The following is an 18402-nucleotide window of genomic DNA, read 5'->3' on the forward strand; positions in this document are numbered from 1 at the left end:
GTTTTTAGAACCAATCAGAAGTAGAGTAGCTGCTGTGGCCAGAGCTGCTTCGTACGCTTGCTTGGCTGTCCGTCAAACACAAATAAGCCAATAGGAATGCCCCCGTCGAAAGCCCACCCACCAGGCACGTTTGTGTCAAAACCGCAAACAAAAAGTCAGGGAGCGCAAACGAGAAAGCTGGAGACGTAATCAAAGAAAACGACAACAACCAAAACTGAGAAGGAGGCGAAGGCAAATATTTTACACGATTTCAGTTTTTTTTAATTGCAATCATGTATTTTTTGTTTGAATTAGTTTTTTTTGTTTGACTTTTTTAAATTTAGTTTTTGAATTGATATATTTTGCTTGCTCTTATAAAAGTCTTCTTTAAACTTATTGACACAAAATAAACTCCATACATTTGGCTCTTCTATCCTCTCAGTGAATCATTGTGCGTCATTTGTACTGCAAAGAAATCAGTCGACTAAAAATATCACTAATGATGAAAAAAAAAACTTGGCATGGTTATATTTAATCTTGGGCTTAAATGTAAATAGTTGAGAGTTTGATGTTAGGAGTGTATGAACCAACCCATAGTATTACTTCCTCCATCATGGAGATCTCTGTAAGGTGACCAGGCAGTGTCTATTATTAAATATATATATATATATATATATATATATATATATATATATATATATATATATTTAACAGAGGAACATACAAAGAAAAAGCACTTTAGCATCAGTATAAGTAAAACAGATTTTTTTGCTTTGGTTCTATTGCATTAAGCAGAAGTAAAATGTCACTTACACATCTTACAAAGAATCTCTCCAAAAGTTAGCCCAAGGTTGTTCTTTTTGTCCTCACAGTTGTGTAATTATTACTCAGTGAATTCAATGTTGTTTTCATGTTCTTTTTATTTATCTATTTTTTGGTGAAAGCTTCAAAATAGCCTTAGACTTCAGGGCTTCTATTCCCTCTTTTTACTTCGTTTTAGGTTCTTGAATCACAAGGTGTTAGGATCTCTTTGGAAAAATTATTATCAAAGTTAAGAGGAGACCAAGTTTTGTGATGCCGAAAGGCTGCCTTGACATAGTGAAGATAGATCAAAGCAGGCTTGTGCATCACATTCTAAATCTTAAATAGAATAATAACATGTCAAAATGACATAATAGGAATTAGCCAGTTATCATAACAGTTCATAGTTTTAGGGTGATGTATTTTTTACAAACACGGTTCGTTGTCTGTTGTTTTTGCCTGAGCCAGTGCTATTTTTTTTCTCACTTTATATAAGCTGTACTTTTCCAGAATCCATCCTTTTGCTAGAACTGCATCATTATCAGATGGAAATCTGCCGTGTTCACAGAAGGTTCAGAGGAAAGAAGAAATCTGACAGAGAGAACAATGTCTACATTTCAAAGTGCTTCATTCAGCCGCTGTGCCCTCAACTGCTATCAAGACAAACAGAGCAGAAAGAAAAAATGAAGTTGGATAATTCAGAGGTTAAAAAAAGAGGGGATCAAAAAAGGAGGGAGAGGCTGAGGAAAGAAAATGAACAGCATGTGTTTTTCCTTACCAGGGTTTGATGAGAGCAGATGGGAAACTAACTGTTGGGGTCACCAGAGGGTAATTGTTAATGAAGAGAAGAAGCATTAGGTAAAACACAAACACAAATGTAAGAAATTCCTGAAAGACATGCACTGAAAAAGTTAGTGAGACTCCGGTGGAAAAGTAAAATCAATAAAAAGTAAGGAGAACTTATATACCACAATGTGCCGTGAAAAAAATGAAGAGGAGAGCGTTCTTCCTCTTCATTTCGGCCTGTCACTGTCAAAATGAGCTTAACGTGACATTTAAAGGGTCAGAAAGTTTGCGATGGTGATGAAACATCACGCGTTCCTTCTCTCGCTGTTTTCTGACTTTTAGACCCATTTGATGAACCGAATGTGACTGATGGCATTCAGATGGTGAGATACTTCTGGGAAGTCGAACACATACTGCAGAAACATTCTGTGTGTAACTCAAATACCCAAACTGGACATAAAACACATGTACCTCTGCGCTCACCTATAGACAAACACTGAGTCATTGTAAAGTAGCAGGAACACCTGGGCGGCTATGCCTCAGGCATCTTTCTTTGTGTTTATTCTGGAGCATAAAGGGGTGGAAGAAAATTGAATTTCCATAGATGGAAGTGATGTGATGATGTCTCAAAACCCAAGAATCAAGGCCGCAGTAGCCTCCCACATACAGCCCACACAGCCTTAAGAGAGGGCTTTATGACTGTGCTGCCTCTTCCAAACTCCAAACTTGCTGCATCAGAGTCAACATGAAGAGATACTTTCGTCAAATTCACTATCATTTTTGCTCCACTTTTAAACAAGTGAGCAGTGTTTACTTACTTAACTTTCTGTCTGGGAACAAGTTAATGTCAAGACGAGAATGTAGAGAAACAAACTTTGATAATGCATACTTGATGGGAGTTTGAAAAAGGTGGTGATGGCCTTTTTTATAAATATCTTCCTGGCCAATATCGTTAATGCCATTGCTTACAAATAAACATATATTAAAAACATTTAATCAAAAATTCCGTATTAGATGTCATAGCAAGTAAAGAAGGAAACATCTTGGACTTTTGTTGCGTCTCTGGAAGACACTGTGCTCCTCTAGCATAGATTTGATGAGGTGCAGATATTTGTGTGCCACATTTGTGCATTTCTTAATTAGTATAGAGACACTGAACTCTGCTGAAAGCAGGAAAAATATTTGGGGGCACATGAAGTCGATGACATTAAACAGGGCAGCACAGGAGTTTTTAACCCAACAGCACTGCACGCGATGGTTGCGCTTCTGATGTTGCAGAATTCTTTATCTGGTAAGAAATGTGTTTGTTTTTTTTTTGTGCGGTTGCATAAAGTACTCAGAAGTAGTTGGTGTCTTACCTGCAGTGGAAAGCAGTCACAGCTCTTTGTGCTTCCTCCAGCACAGAATGTCTGTGCAGCAACACTGTACGTAGTCTGGATTGCAACACCTTGCGGGCAATGTGGACTGTATCACACAAACTTTTCCTTCTGATTCTCCAAATAAAGACCATTCTAATGCAGGCAAGACTCTGACCACTCATAAATACTTCACACAGCCCGATTAAACAAAAATATTCCTTTAAAACATTCCCTTCCCCACTGGAATCAATCATGTAATATCTGACACTGATTCTGTGTCAGCCAACCAGCCTTTCCCATGGGAATCTCAGCTGCTCAAGTCGCCGAAAGTGTCTGAGGAATACTGGTGACGTTTGTACTGGCACTGGGGACAGTCATAATGAAGTGAAAAAGAGAAAGCTTTAGGGGTACCATGTGAGTCGAGTGAGTTGATGGCACAAAACCCTGAGGTAAGAAAAATAATGCTGTTACATAAGCTTTCTGGGTTTTTTTTGTCCTCTGGGATGAACTCTGTTCTCATCTGTGTCACTTTAAGTGTGCTCATCACATCTGTGTGTGATGTCAAAGGCCAGAACTCCAAAAGCAACATCAGAGCATGTTAATGTTCATCAAGAAGAGCGTAAAGGGGACCTATGTTGGCACATGAACGCATCATTAGTTGCCTCTCAGTATGTCCCTTGTCTGTCATTTCTAGAGTAGTCTTTGAAAGTTTGTAAGGTTATATAACTGCATTACACCACCATGTTTCACAGATGGGATAAGGTTTCAGTGCTGAAATGTAGTGTTCCTTTCACCAAACCAAAAACTGCAGTTTTGGTCTCATCTGAACCGACAGCCTTTCAGTTTGTCCTAACGATCTTTAGCAAAGTGCAGACAGGCTGCACTGTTTGTTTTTTTAAAGAGTACTTGCTTTTTTATTGCAGCCTGGCATTGTTCCTCAGTGTTTTCCTGATGGAGGACTCATAAACAACATTAGCTGGTATTAGACAGGCCTTAAATTGGCACTGAGCTGTTAGTTATTACACCGGGTTCCTTTTGTAACCTTGCTGACTAATATATGTCTCGCTCTTGGGGTGATCTCTGTTGGTCAGTTCCTACTGAGGAACAATGATCTTGAAATTTCTCCATTTGTATACATGGATTTGTTGACATTTTTCTGAGGTCCTCACAAATACCTTTTTTTTCATGTTACACCTGTTACACTAAACATGATCAGACTTGAATGTAGATCTTAGCTCTTCAAATAAATCAAGCCACTTGGTCAAAACTGATTATCATTCCCCTCTAACCCCACCTTCAAATGAACTGCTAATACTCGGGCTTCATTTGCTTTTGCCACTCAGAGAGAAGTAATATTGGATCATAATCCTCTACATCAAAACGATCAAGTTTAACAGTTTTGTTTCATTTGTTACTTTGAGTTCTCTGTATCGTCCTCTATGTGAAAATCTAGGAGGGTTTTGGTCAAATGATTTGAGAAACATGGAAAACAAGCACATTATCCAGCAGTTTCCAAATCCAGAAATTTTGGTAGTAGACTAATTCAGCATGTGGATATTAGAACTTCCTCTTACACCCAACCGCATGGGGTCATCAGTGGTAACTGTGGCGCCATCATTTTGAAAAAATTGTGACAGATGTCTGACAGTCGCTGTGCTTTACTTCATTTATCACTCTCAAGAGTTTTAAAACTGTTTTGAACAGAAAAAGGCCCGGTCTCTGTCACTTTTTTGTTTCATTCCATGTGACAAGATGCATGAATATAGTTAAAAACTGTTCCCCATTCATGTGATATTAAAACATCCTTTTTTGGTCAGAAGGATTTCATTGCTTTTTATTAAGCTCTCAAACAATGGAACACAGGACTGCCAGCTTCTCCTAGCATGCTGGCTCCCTGACTTCTGTAGTTCATTTTTTAAAGGTTACTCAATCTGAAGTGTTTTTGCATAATTTTTGAGGCAATTGCTTGCTGTGACTCTAAATTGTCCCTCGGAGTGCGGAGGGTTGTTTGTCTCGTTTGCCTCTGTGTGGCCCTGTGATGGACGGGCAACCTGTCCAGGGTGCACCCTGCCTCTGACCCAATGACAGCTGGGATATGCTCTAGCCCCACCGCGACCCTAAACTGGATTAAGCAGGTATAGAAAATGGATGGATGGATGGATGATATACCCTCAACATCCAAACATGGAGTTTCTTACTGCACCTATAACAGTGTACAGCATTGAGTCTCGCAGAGGGTGGAGAAAGACATCCACTGACCATATCTATGGGCATGATAACAACTGGTAGTGGCCATTCATGTTCCAATAACATTCAAATCAGCTGGGTGTCATAAGCTTTTGAAATTCAGTGTTTAATGTCAGGCTTTTTTGCATTATTTCGCACTCATTACCGCACGTCTTTATAGACAAACTCATTATTGCCTGCTACAATGACATCAATAACCAGCTAATAATTATAATTCGTACCTCATCTGTTATCTGTCCTCCAAATGTCACCCATGTGCCTGGAAAGGAGAGAGAGAGAGACAGGGTCATGCCATCATATCATTCAGCAAACATTTCCATCCCGTCGGTCCTTTCTGTCAGTGTCTCTGTGCTTATGTGTTTGACATCCTGCAGTAAACACAACTAATCCCTGGCACCAGCTGAGGGGAAGCTGTCAAGCTCCCCAGAGAAAAATCTGTCCTGTTCAGAGTTATCGCTTAGTATCGAGGGATCACCTTGTGTGAATGACTTGGTGTTCACTCATGACTGCTGCTGTTTGCTACTGTCATGTCATTCTGGAAAACCGTTTCTCCCCCATCAATATGAGCATTTTCTGTGTATGTATGACGAGTGCGCATGTGTGCGCGTCTGACAACATGCTCTTGACTGCCCTCCGAAAACTGCTGAAAAGCTAGATAAAAGGCTGAGACACCCATCAAGAGGAGATACTAAATCCTCAGCACAGTTCCTCAGTGAGTATGCAAGTTGCATTGTTGTGGAATAAACACTTTCCATTCAGATCCTGTCAAAACAATTCTAACTATCTAATACTGTCCCACTCTGCCTGTCAAGCAATAACAAAAAATAGAAAAAACCTCTTGCTTATCAGAAAAGTGTCTGCTTTAACCTTTTACTGCAGCAAAGCTTCTGATTGCAGTAAGAGGCGCAGTAAAACCTGTGCTGCACGGCAAGAAACGAGGAACGTTATTTAAAATCTGTTGAAACGAGAGCTTCCACGGAAATATTTTGATTTTGCAACACTAAATGGAATAGCTGATTTTGTGTTTTAAAGTACTTGTAGTTGCATCATAGTTTATTTATTGGGTGTGGTCCATTGTATTACTGAGAAAAAGCTTTCATCTGTTTTAGATGTTTTAGATCTTTATCGACTTTTATCATTTTAGATAATTATGTATGAGTCGTGTTATCCTTCGACACATTTCTATTCTAGTCAAATACAATAATTCTGATCAAGTTGAGGATATTTTAATGACAATTACTCAACTAATTTTGGTGCTTCTTGACCTTGTCTGTTTTGTTTTTTTTTGTGCTTGCTCCCAAGCTTTAGCTCTACTCTTTGCTCACTTAGATCCAACAGTGTATAACATCAGCTTGCAAGCTTACAAATGAAATACAAGTAAAAGGGCAAAGAAAAAAAAAACGTAATAAAGGCTGTCAGGTCATTGCAGACAGCGATCAATATTGGATGAAAAAGTTGTGTTGACATCAGCCTTGTATTCTATTGATATAAGGACTTTTTTCCTGGGATCAAAATTGACCCTGTAGCCTAAAATGTATTTTATGGAAAAATTACTGTTACAGTGTAAATTAATTATCTATAAGCAATACATCACTAATAACCTGCAGACGGTGTCAAAAGCAGTTCATTAAAAACGAGAAAACTTTTTCAACTTCGGGCGAACATGTACTTTTCTACTTAACAAATGGTAGCGGTCATAGCCTTCCTTCTGTGAGTTATTGATCCCTGCCGACCATTTAAGTGTTCTCTGCAGATTTATTAATCTATTAATGAGACCCACCTCCTCTCTTTTTTTCTCTATTTAATCTGTTGAATCTTTCATCTGCCATTCTCTCATCCAGCATGTGCCCCAGTGATCGTAATTTCTCACCATACGAACAGTTATTTCTCTGATTTAGCTGACCTGCACTGCTCAACTGTCATGAAACAAAGGCTCAGAGACAGGGAGCAATGAAAAAGCACAAAACCGTCTGCTCATCTCAGAAGACAGGATGTTATAATACAGCAGAGCTCATTATTCTATACACTGCGACGCTCTCAACTCCTCTGAGACTTCATTTACAGATGACGGCCTGACGACACACTGGTTCTGGTGATGCTTGCTTTATTATCTTGACCTTAATGAGGAGCAGAAAGATGCAGTTTTCAACATGCAACATCAGCAGAATTACTATCAAGAGGGACGGTGACCTACCGGGTGAAGCACTGACAATCGCTGACGGATGTTGGAAGATGCTTTTGGACATTGCTAACACCAACGATCATGTCAACTTTGGTGAGCCTCAACTGCACCTAAAGTACAGGTGTTACATGCATCCGTGTGGTACTCCCTATCCACACATGCATCTACATTTTTGCCTGGGCATGTGTGTGTTAATGTCAATGCGAGCGTTTGTACATCCACGTGGGTGTCTGTGTGTGCGCTCCATCATTGCTTTAAGCTGACTCCGGCGTGGTGGAAATGTAATCACAGCTGACGATGTCCAGTCGCAGCTCTGAGCTTTGTGTCAGAGGCTCAGCGTGGGATGCAGACCCTGCAGAGTTCTAATGTCAAGGCCACTGCTCCTCTCGCCCTGGCTGGGTTTTCTGTTTGATGGAAATGAAAGCCCTCCAAACAACAAGCCGGTCTTTTCTTCTTTTATATTGGCAGCTGCTGGTGGAAATTGCTGGAAGTGTCACTTGATGTTGCTATGCAACTATAGCAAATTTGATAAGCCTGATAAACGGAGAGGTATAAGCTTAAACCAACTACTTACAAAAGCACCTATATAGCAGGGTGTCTTTGACAATTCCCTTTCCTCATTCTTTTCTATCCAGCCACATTCTTCTGCTTTCGTTTCTCAATGACATCCCATCTCTTAACTTGCCAGCTCAAATGGAACCAGACAAACTGACATGACAATTAAAAGGCTGGATATGAGACAGAAAGTATGATAAGGAATGATGATGTGAATCCATTTAACCTGAGTGTACACTGCTGAAAAGCTCAATACATGGCCCCCATTTAGATTTGGCCTTTCACTGTAGCTTCTCAGTTTAACTGATCTCCCTTTTGTCAGCATTTTCAGACACTCTGGCTGCAGGTGGAAAAGCTAAGTCATGTTTTCTGTTGGATTGTTCAACCAATTTCCAGCTCCAACAAAATGGTGAAGTCACTACGCAAGTATAGGTTTATGTAGATGAAACTCATAAGAAGGCAAGTGATAGTTTGGTTGATATGTGTTAAAACTACAGTCAGCAAAGAAGCCAGGTGCACAAAGAAATTGCCTCAAGAGTTTTGTTGAAAATGAAATATGATGTGTTTTTTTCAGTTAAGATCAGAGAATAATCTAATCATTAAGGCTTCACTATTAGAGGAGACAGAACTTGTAAAGGAGACCATTAAGAAAAACTCTACTGAGGGTTTAAAAGGTTGATAGATTAAAAAAAAAGAAGAAAAAGACTCTGGATGTCAGATCCTTTTAGGAGCGTATACAGTATGAAACCCCGATTAGGATGCTGAACCACGCAGATCTTGAAGGATGAGCGTAAAGTAAAAAATGAAAGTAGATAACACATGATAGGATATTGCTCCCCTCTGTATCTCTCCTTCAAAAGTATATCACAAGTCCAATCCCCTGCTTCCTGACTTATAAGTCGCAGGACTGCAGAATGATCCTCAAGAACTCCATCCATTTTCTATACCGCTGAATCCCTCGGTCAGGTCGCGGGGGGGCTGGAGCCTATCCCAGCAGTCGATCCTCAAGAACTGTTTTAAGAATTCATCGATCGATAGTGCGGCACAGAAATGATGTGGACCTGAATCATGCCTTGATTATTTCAAGGGGACAGAAAAAGTCTCAGATAACAGTAATCTTGAATCCTGTGTCTACGTGTTTTTTTTTTGGTTTGTTTGTGTTGATTTTGTCCTGCCAGCAACTTAAAAGGAAACGTGAACACACACAAACACCGTTTTCCATATTTTCAAATAATTGGGAGCGTTGGAGCCTGTGTGTGCGAACAGTGAGCTACTACAGACCCCCCCCCCCCCAAACCCTGTAGGTGGCCACTGTGTTTGCTGTTGTCAGTGAATGAAGATAGTGTGTTTTCTGTAGCTGCAGACCACCCACGCTGAGAGGTCCTGATGAATTTACACCAATCAATCCACCCTCTGAACTGCTGGCTCTGTATAATCTTTTTTTTCTATTAACATTATTCTTTTAATTGATTCAGTTTCCATTAACCGTTGATAGACAGTGCTGTTACACAGCATGGGGCATTTTCAGGTGGATTTATTTTGAGGTGATATGAAATCATGCTGAGTTTGAATGTGGTTCTTATTGTTAATGGAATGAAATACTGTGACTGTGGCCTGTTGTACTAACAAACAGAATACTGAATTTTAACAAGCATGCTGTTAATTTCAGAGAATGGCGATGTAAAATATTTCACAAAGCCAAGAAAAACAACTAGATGTATTTATTGAAAACTATATAATACAAGAAAGGTTTGTAGTAATTTTCATTAAAGACTAAAGACTTTTCTTTGGGTTTTGTGTGAGTTAAATGTTCATTAGAGAGTAAATGTGTAAATGTGTAAAAGCCCTCCTGATCGTGCTTCAGCACAGACAAATCCCCCCACCCCAAACAAACCTCTTAACAAAATAACAGACTGCTTATAGCTGCAGCTGGGCCCTGAGAGAATAGTGCCCGCAGGGCCACCGAGAGAAGAAGAATGAAGAAGTATATTTTAGGAAGTAAGACGTGGGAAAAGGTGAAAATGAAACCAAGAGAGAAATCTAGTGTATCCCTCTGAATATTTTCTCATGTGAATGAAACGTCCACATCAGTTTATCTGGCTTCTTTCATCAAATCTATTTAATTTGATTTGAAATTTGAATTTTTCAGATTGTTTGCTGTTAATCCCATATCAGAAATCTTCAAGACAAATATAATTCTGTAAATGCTGTGAGAGGGTCTATTTCAAGGCATACTATAATGTTTTTCAAGGCATAACTTCAGTGCCCAAAGTTCACCAATTAGTGAGCGAAACAAAAGTCCATTTTAGATAGATTAGATAGTAAAGCCTCAAACCAAATCAATAATTGGAGTGAAAAGCTCTCCTCCATACACTTCCATAAAAAAATATCATTGGCAAGTGTGTTTATCCAAGCATCTTGGAGAACATACCACAGATCCTCAGTGGATTTTTGTGTCCTCACATGATCCCAATCTGACTTTGTGAAATACGAGCTCTGTGGAAGCCACACCATCTGCTGCAGGACTTCTTCTCATCATTTTCTGGCTCTGACATTGTTGTCACCAATTTTTGAAAATGAACAAAGAATATTCAGATGCCTCGGTGATTTTTATCGTGCCTAACATATTTGCTCAGCATGTGCTTGCTGTGGAGAAGTCTGATTATTACTGATTTCCGTGGACTTTATTTTCTTAGGGGAGGGTTTGGACAGAAAGGAGAGCAAAAAACAGCTTCTTCATCATTTTTCCTGACCTTTTCACATCACCAAACTGCCAGAACTGCACTCTGTACCTGGAATAATGACACAGAAAATCTAAATTGATCTACCTTTCCAGGTTCTCTCTTACATAAACACCAAGAAAAAAGTTCAAAGGTGATGGGGTTTTTTGTGTGTGTGTTTGTGTGTGTGTGTGTGTGTGTTTGTTTGTTTTAATCATGATACCCATTTAAGATGACACATTCCAGGATTAATGTCTCCATTGTGCATATTATTCAATGAAGAGTGGAAATGTAGGCTGAGAAAATTCTGAACAGCAATAAGAGGAGAATTTCTATGAGAAAGAGGATTTATGTAAATGCTCCAGGTGCTGTTGAGACAGTGCTGCAGTTGCAGATTTGCAACTCCTGCGAGAGTTACATCTTTTGGTCGATATTCTGACAACTCGCGACACTTACAAACAGATAACTGAGTCGTGAATTAACATGATTGCATGCGTGTTCTGTGTGTCTCTGGGTGGGTGTTTGCTCTGGTGAATTTCTCCATCAAATGAAAGAACTGTAGAACAACAAATTCTCACTCCAAACCTATCACATGCTGACATTTAGTTAAGGACCCTTTCACATTTTAATGCAAGAGACCAGTTTTTGTGTCACCGAAGCCACTCAAACTCGAACAGTGACATCGCAAGCAGAGAAGATTTGCGTCACAAAAGCTGCACACATGCCACACACACACAGACATGGCACACACATTATACTTATCTATTTCTGCTCTACCTGTGATTTCTTTAAGTGATAGACTGTTTTCCATCATGGTTCTTGCTTACTCATTTCCTCCTCTCTCCCCTGCCTGCATCATATCTGCCTGAGGCACAGCATGCGGCAGACTGCTGGCATTATGCTGACCTTTCCTGCACTGAGCAGCTCAACCAGTTTGAGTCAGACCTCTCAGACCATGTACAACGTATGGCAGCAGGACACAGAGTTGTAGTGGAATCCAGACATTAGACGTTGACAAACAAAAAGCATCTTTGGAAGTCACCCAGCGGTAACAGCGAGAAAAAATAAAATAAAATGATTCTGCCTCAGCTTTGAGGTGTCTTTTCTTCAACAACACATTCAGCCAGCATCACCACTGTTTAAAGTGGTTGATTTACAGTATTTGCCAGAGGCATACGTCTGACTTGTGTTTTTCAGGACCTTTAGTTCAACTTAAACAGACCGAGTTGAAATTCTTACAAGTATTCCCCCAAACAAGTTTATCAAGAGCTCCTCAGTACAGTACAAAATATGAAAACAGAATGGAACGATTCGCAAATTTCATAAACCAATATTTCATTCAGATAGAAAATAGAACACATCTGAAATGAAGAGACTGAATTCTTGAGTGAAGTGAATTCATCGTGAATTTGATGGCCGCAATACTGCTCAAAAAAGTTGGAACAGGGCCATGTATCCTTCCTTTTGTGTTTCACAATGAGCCAAATGTTTTCAACTGATGAATGGTCTGAACTGCAGTCTAGCACCTGGACTCTTCTACTACAAAGACATTCTGTTTCAATAGACGCCGTATGTGGTTTGGCATTGTCTTGCTGAAATATGCAAGACCTTCCCTGAAAACGACGTCATCTGGACTGGAGCATAAGCGTCTTATCTAAAATGTGTATTTACAATCTTAATTCAAAAGAAAAATGTGTTGCTGTTTAAACTGTAAAGGAAACGGAATGCGATTATTTACAAATCTCATGATACACATGAGCATAGAAAACAGATTGGAGGTTGAAAGTGGGACATTTTACTATTTCATCAAAAAATAGTACCGTAGTTCATTCTCAGTTTGATGGCAGTAATATTGGAAAAATGATAAAGACTTTGAATATTCCTTCACTTCACTATTACTTCAATTTGAAATTGTTTTTTAAATTCTTAGATTGTTTTTAAAGTGTTTATAATTGTATAAACATTTTTATTGCTTAATTATGTCTGCTACTGGATGCTTGAATTTCCTTCGGGATCAATAAAGTATCTATCTATCTATCTATCTATCTATCTATCTATCTATTCTGTCATCTCAGCACACAATTTCTCAACAGATCCTGAGAATCTGGTGCACATGGCAGAAAGTCATTGTTGGATAACTATGATATTCTAGCCCTCACGTGATGCTGCATTCAAAGTCTTGAATGCTCCACAATTTGTAAACAGTTTTTCACAGATTATTTCTGAGAGGCGACCCGGTCCGTGTATCATCCGTTCATTCAAGTATTCCATTCAATCTAGCAAACAGAAAAATTAAAAAACGAGTCAATAATTCGTTTTTCTGTTTAACCAAAAAATGGAATATTGGTGTTTGTTTTCCCATTTTCAGCTCAAAACAGAACAAATAATAAACAGGGAAACCAAGGGGCGGCCGTGGCTCAGTGGTTAGAGTCGGTCGTCCAATAACCGTTGGCAGTTGGCAGTTCGATTCCCACTCTCGCCACTCAAAGATTGGTGGAACTGACAGCTGGAGGGGTGTCAGTCCACCTCCTTGTCACGGCTAAGGTGCCCTTGAGCAAGGCACCATACCCCCCATGCACCCCGGGTGCTTCATGACTGCCCACCGCTCCAGGTTGGCATCTGTCTCTGAGTGTGTGACCATGTGCATGACATGTGCATGTGTGTGTCAACAGGTGCCAACCTGGATGGGTTAAAAGTGGAGGACAAATTTCATGTGTATGCATGTACGCATGACCAATAAATCGGATCTTAATCTTAAAACGAAATAATAAATCTAATATACGTTTTCGGGTTATTGGTTTCCCCATAGACATATAAAGAATAGGACCTTCCACCCCTCCAAGGTATTCTTTCTATGCCCAATGATGGACCTGTTGCCAGTTAACATAACTAGTTTCAACATGTTCCTTTATCTGTTTTTCCTTAGTGCCACTTTCTTTTCAAACCTTTTGTTACACCCATTCCTGGTTTTTAAGATGCCTTGCAAATTACTGCATTCTGTTATTTGCATTATTTTTTTTTTATTTTGTTTTAATTAGAGTTGTAAATATAAGGAAACTCAGTTGGGTATTATGTAAGTATTACGCAAGCAGGATTTGCAGCAATTACAGGGAGGTGTGAGTTAGAGAGGGACTATGCACAAAACACAGCAAAAGTAGCTAAAGAAAACTTTTTTCGTGCAGCCCTGACTCAGCAGCATTTTCAACACCTTGTGAAACATTAAGATGAAGGTCAGCCTGTCTAAGCCATGTAAAGCTCATGTCCCACGAGGACACCAGAGGTTTTGATCCAATTTATTGGTTGTTGTCAGAACTTCACAGTCAAGGGCCTTTTCTGAAGAGGGATAATAACCAGGATGTTGGTTTACCTAATCCTGTCAGGTCGAATTCTAATATACAGCTTACATCTTGACATGACCTTGAAACTTGAGTTTCCAGAATACACATAATTAAATCTCTACAAAATGAAGCAGCTCTGTGGAAAGGTGACGAACAGTGAGGCTACAATTAAGATAATAAATGCATCAACATACTGTATATCATCTGATCATTTATTCTTATTCAACTGTTGTTGAGCAATGTTTGGCTCAGAGCAAAAAAAAAATTTCCAACGAGATGGGTTTTAGTGGTGAGGAAGGACTCTTGAGATGTTACTACATGACTTATTTATCAATAACATGAAAGTGGAGCCACTATGGTTGGAGCAGCATATGTAGTTTCAGAGGGTTTCCACAAGAAATTAGGCTGAAAAACCTATTAAATATTTCTCAATTAAACTGACTTGGTGATAATCTACAGCTTCTCTGGGACTTAAAATATAAAAAGGAAAAAAAAAAAAGGACCCTGATATCATGCATAAATGTACAACATATCTCATGTGTAACTGTTTTGGTTGGCAGTTGAGCTCAGAAAATGAAGTCCCAGCACACAAAAAAGTCTGAAAAGTGGACTTTTGAAGAAGTGCTTATCAAATCAGAGATATCTATGATACACCAGAAGGAGTTCGCACTCTAATGAAATCTTTGACAATTTGATCAAGCACTTTTTTCTTCAAAGAGAATGAATCTATGAATGAATGAATTGTTGAGGACCACCAAAACGTAATTCATGTCAGCCCTCCAAACTAGTTCCCATATTTTCTGTACCCGTGTTTATCGTGGCATGGAAGCCGTGTGTCTACGCTGGCACGAGTATCACCACAATCACAGTTGGACGATACAGCCAAAAGATTACCGAGGCAGGATTGTTGTGTGTCACAGAAGAGGTATTTTATAGTCACAGACTATAGCAGACAAACCTCCCCCACATCAACCAGGAACCACACCAAAATGGCGCCCTGTATACGATCTCCAGCCAATTAAATGAGGAAGGAACCATTTACCGTTCCGACATGCCCACACTCCCCTGACACACATTTCTCATTACCTTTTATCCACCTAATCTTACTATATACACATTATATATTAACAAATACAAACTCATCCACAATCCCAATACGTTACAATAATAAAATACACACACACACACCATTCCTAATACACTGACACTCATTGCACAGCATATACATAAGAAAATCCCATTACTTCCTCTTAGTATTTAAATTACCAGACAAATCAACATTAAATCTAATGACCCTTTCTTGCAGTTGGAACCATGTGGCCATCACAGCACCCACCAGCACAGTCAACATTTTGACCGAGGGACAAGAAATATCTAAACCAATCAATAAATGATAACTATCTATATTAAGTGTTCAATAAAATGCAATGTGTAAACTGTCTTGTGCAAATCAAATAAAGTGCGAATGCATTACCAAAGTGCCTGCGCAATTATTAAAGGTCCTGTGGCATGAAATTTTCAGTTTTTAAGGTTGTTTAACATTAACATGAGTTCCTCTAGCCTGCCTGCGGTACCCCAGTGGCTAAAAATGACGATAGACCTAAACCATGCACTGGAAATTATTCTCCGCCTTTGGAAATGTGACCATGCAGATGGCCTGATCGGGAAAGCCGCCGCTTATGACGTGGAGGTTGTTTCCACCCAGAGCCCATATATGGCTATGCCAAAACTGCCTTTCCCTGCCCACAGCTCTTTGGCCAGCTCATTGCGCTGTACATGGATGTAAAAAATCTGTTTAGAGCTCCTGCATCAGAACCTCTAAAGAGCCAGTGGACAGATTTTGTTTTTTTCTGGGAAAGTGACGACAGAACCGAAGAGATTTGTGTATGTGTGCGCCAAATATTTCACCTACGAATGTTTCGAGAACTTGGGCTAATACCGAGCCCAAGGGAGAGCCCAGACACCCTGCGGAGGAAACTCATTTCAGCCGCTTGTATTCGCGATCTCATTCTCTTGGTGACTACCCACAGCTCGTGACCATAGGTGAGGGTAGGAACATAGACTGACCGGTAAATCGAGAGCTTCGCCTTCTGGCTCAGCTCCTTTTTCACTACGACGGGCTGGTGCAGAGCCCGCATCACTGCAGACACCGCACCGATCCGCCTGTCAATCTCCTGCTCCATTCATCTCTCACTTGGGGAAGGATCTCATTCCCGAGAGTAAGTAATTTAACGCTCTATTATTGTGTTGCTTTCCTGTATGTACAGTATAGTTACATAGCTTGTTACCACAGGAAAGGGTTTGTATCGTTAACAGTTAACGTTAGCTAACGGTTAGCTATGCAGCTAATAGCATCTGCAAGCTCTTATCTCTGCCAACTGGGCTGTTGGAGGTGTTTTGCATGCCCATGAGATGGTTAGCTCGCTCATTTTAGACCAAAACCCCCTACTTCAAGCTTCCTGAAGAAGAATGAATCCGCAAATTCAGTGCATTTCATCAGGATAATGATTCATTCATGGTTCCAGAGTCAAAACGGTCAGTCTGTCTGTGTCGTTAGCTCTGCAGCTAATAGCTCGGTCACTGTCGCTAATGTAACGGTAAATAGCATGAGGTATGCGAGTGGACACCTCATTTACTGTAACGAGAGTGTTGTGTACTTATTTGTTGTTTTGATAGCCGTCCTGCTGTTGGTGTTATGGCGCGCACGATATCTGCCTTTCCCCTGATTGAAATGACTCGCGCTACGTGCATCTTTGCAAACCAGAGCAATCAGCTGAGAATGTCAAAATCCTCACTCCTGCTTTCCCCTTCACGCACGCCTTTTTTGCTGTGTCTTGTGTAGCACTTGCTTGATGTTTGACTGTGTTAGGAGAGTTGTTCAGTAACTAGTTCGTCATATTGTCAAAGTAAGCTCATATCAACAGGTTTTGCTAGTTTTACGCCACAGGGCTGCCGTGACATCTACGTGCCATAGCGATTCACAAAACATTTGCGCAAGGTACCACAGGCGTAAGTAAGGCCACACCCCCACTAAACAGCTCATTCTGAGGATCCTAAGGAAAGCTCATTTTTGGGACTGGCTGTAATTCTGCACCAAGGCAGAATTTTGGGGAAAAAAACTCAGATACAGTATTAGGGGACCACTAAAGCCTATAAAAATATATAAAAGCCTCCATTTATTTTCATGCCATGGACCTTTAAAGTGCATATATTATCAGTTAAAGTGCATGGTGCCATATATACCCAACGCCCGCCTTCAATTCCAGGGAACGGAGTGCTCTTTGTTACAATCACTATCAAATTTTCCTGGGGAAAGTATGTTTTAGTCCCAGTGTGCTCCAGGTTTCTAGTGCATTCTATTTCTCAAAATCAGTTTTGGCATCCTACCCTAGAGTTTTTCCAATAAAAGTTGAAGAAAACGTTTGGTTTATTTTCTGCAGACACAAAAAATCTCTTGTTGTTTTAAGTTCACTTCATGGTGACAGAAATAGAAATGCTGGCCACAGGCTATATGTGTGTGTGTGAGTGGTGTATGTAGCTCTGTCAGCAAAACAGTCCCCCCCTATATATTATATGTAAATATACACAGACACTAGCCTAGAAATCTAGACGCCCCTAGCAACCGCAAATTGAATTTGCTCCCGGCCGCAGTCTAGTCACTTGTGGTCGTTTTGCGAGACTGCAAATCGAAACTTAATCGGGCCAATCAAATCGTGAGGAGCGTTGAGTGCAGAAGCAACTGAACAGACAACCGTTTATCCCGCCCACACTGCTATCCAGCGTCACTAGACCTCTGTACAGCTTTTTGCTGTACGGGTCTGGCTTGCTAGGCTACACAGACACATGACTTTAAGGACATTCCAAAGCTCTTCTTTGGATGTTAGCTGCCTTTTAATTAATTCTCTGTCAAAATGATCCCACACCAGGGAAGATTCATCGCTCCATTAGACCTGTTGCCACTAAGGTGCCATTTATACTAATCTGTTTCTATATCGTTTCTATCGCGGATGCACTGTCCATTTACATTAAAATACTGGAATACGACTTCATAGGTGGAAGGATTCAAAGACGCCGGAGCCCACGCAAGCATTCGCATACGATGCTGATTTTAGCAGTTGTAAACGGTGAGAAACGAGGATCCGCAGTGCTGAGCTCCAGCTACTCGTCCTGGTTGGACAACATCACTATGACGTACTCCTCCCTGATTCGCTAGGCTGGTATTGTTGGTCATGTGACTTGAGTGCTGGGAAACTAAAAACAAACAGGCGTGCCTCACTTCAGTTACACACTTCCCTTCTATTCGTGTCATCGAGAAGAATATGGAAATCATGGACAACCACGATCAGCATGGGAGCCTGCTCCATGTCCTAAAACCGAACTTTAAAGTCCATGGTTGTGTTTAAAAGAAGTTGCACCTCGTCATCTGTCCACGAGAA

The 18402-nt window shown here is 40.2% G+C and overlaps 1 protein-coding gene across 3 annotated transcripts in view; it reads right to left on the reverse strand.

Annotated features, from left to right (window-relative positions):
* The window catches only part of kcnab1a (potassium voltage-gated channel subfamily A regulatory beta subunit 1a), a 111297-nt gene that overhangs the window by 22261 nt on the left and 70634 nt on the right, over positions 1-18402 (reverse strand). For all 3 annotated transcript variants that reach the window (XM_075473712.1, XM_075473713.1, XM_075473714.1), the window contains exon 3: positions 5393-5430. In XM_075473712.1, coding sequence (XP_075329827.1) covers positions 5393-5430 — 38 coding nt within the window. The remainder of the gene's footprint in view (positions 1-5392; positions 5431-18402) is intronic.

This window comes from Odontesthes bonariensis, chromosome 9, assembly GCF_027942865.1.
Source record: "Odontesthes bonariensis isolate fOdoBon6 chromosome 9, fOdoBon6.hap1, whole genome shotgun sequence".
Classification (NCBI taxonomy): domain Eukaryota; kingdom Metazoa; phylum Chordata; class Actinopteri; order Atheriniformes; family Atherinopsidae; genus Odontesthes; species Odontesthes bonariensis.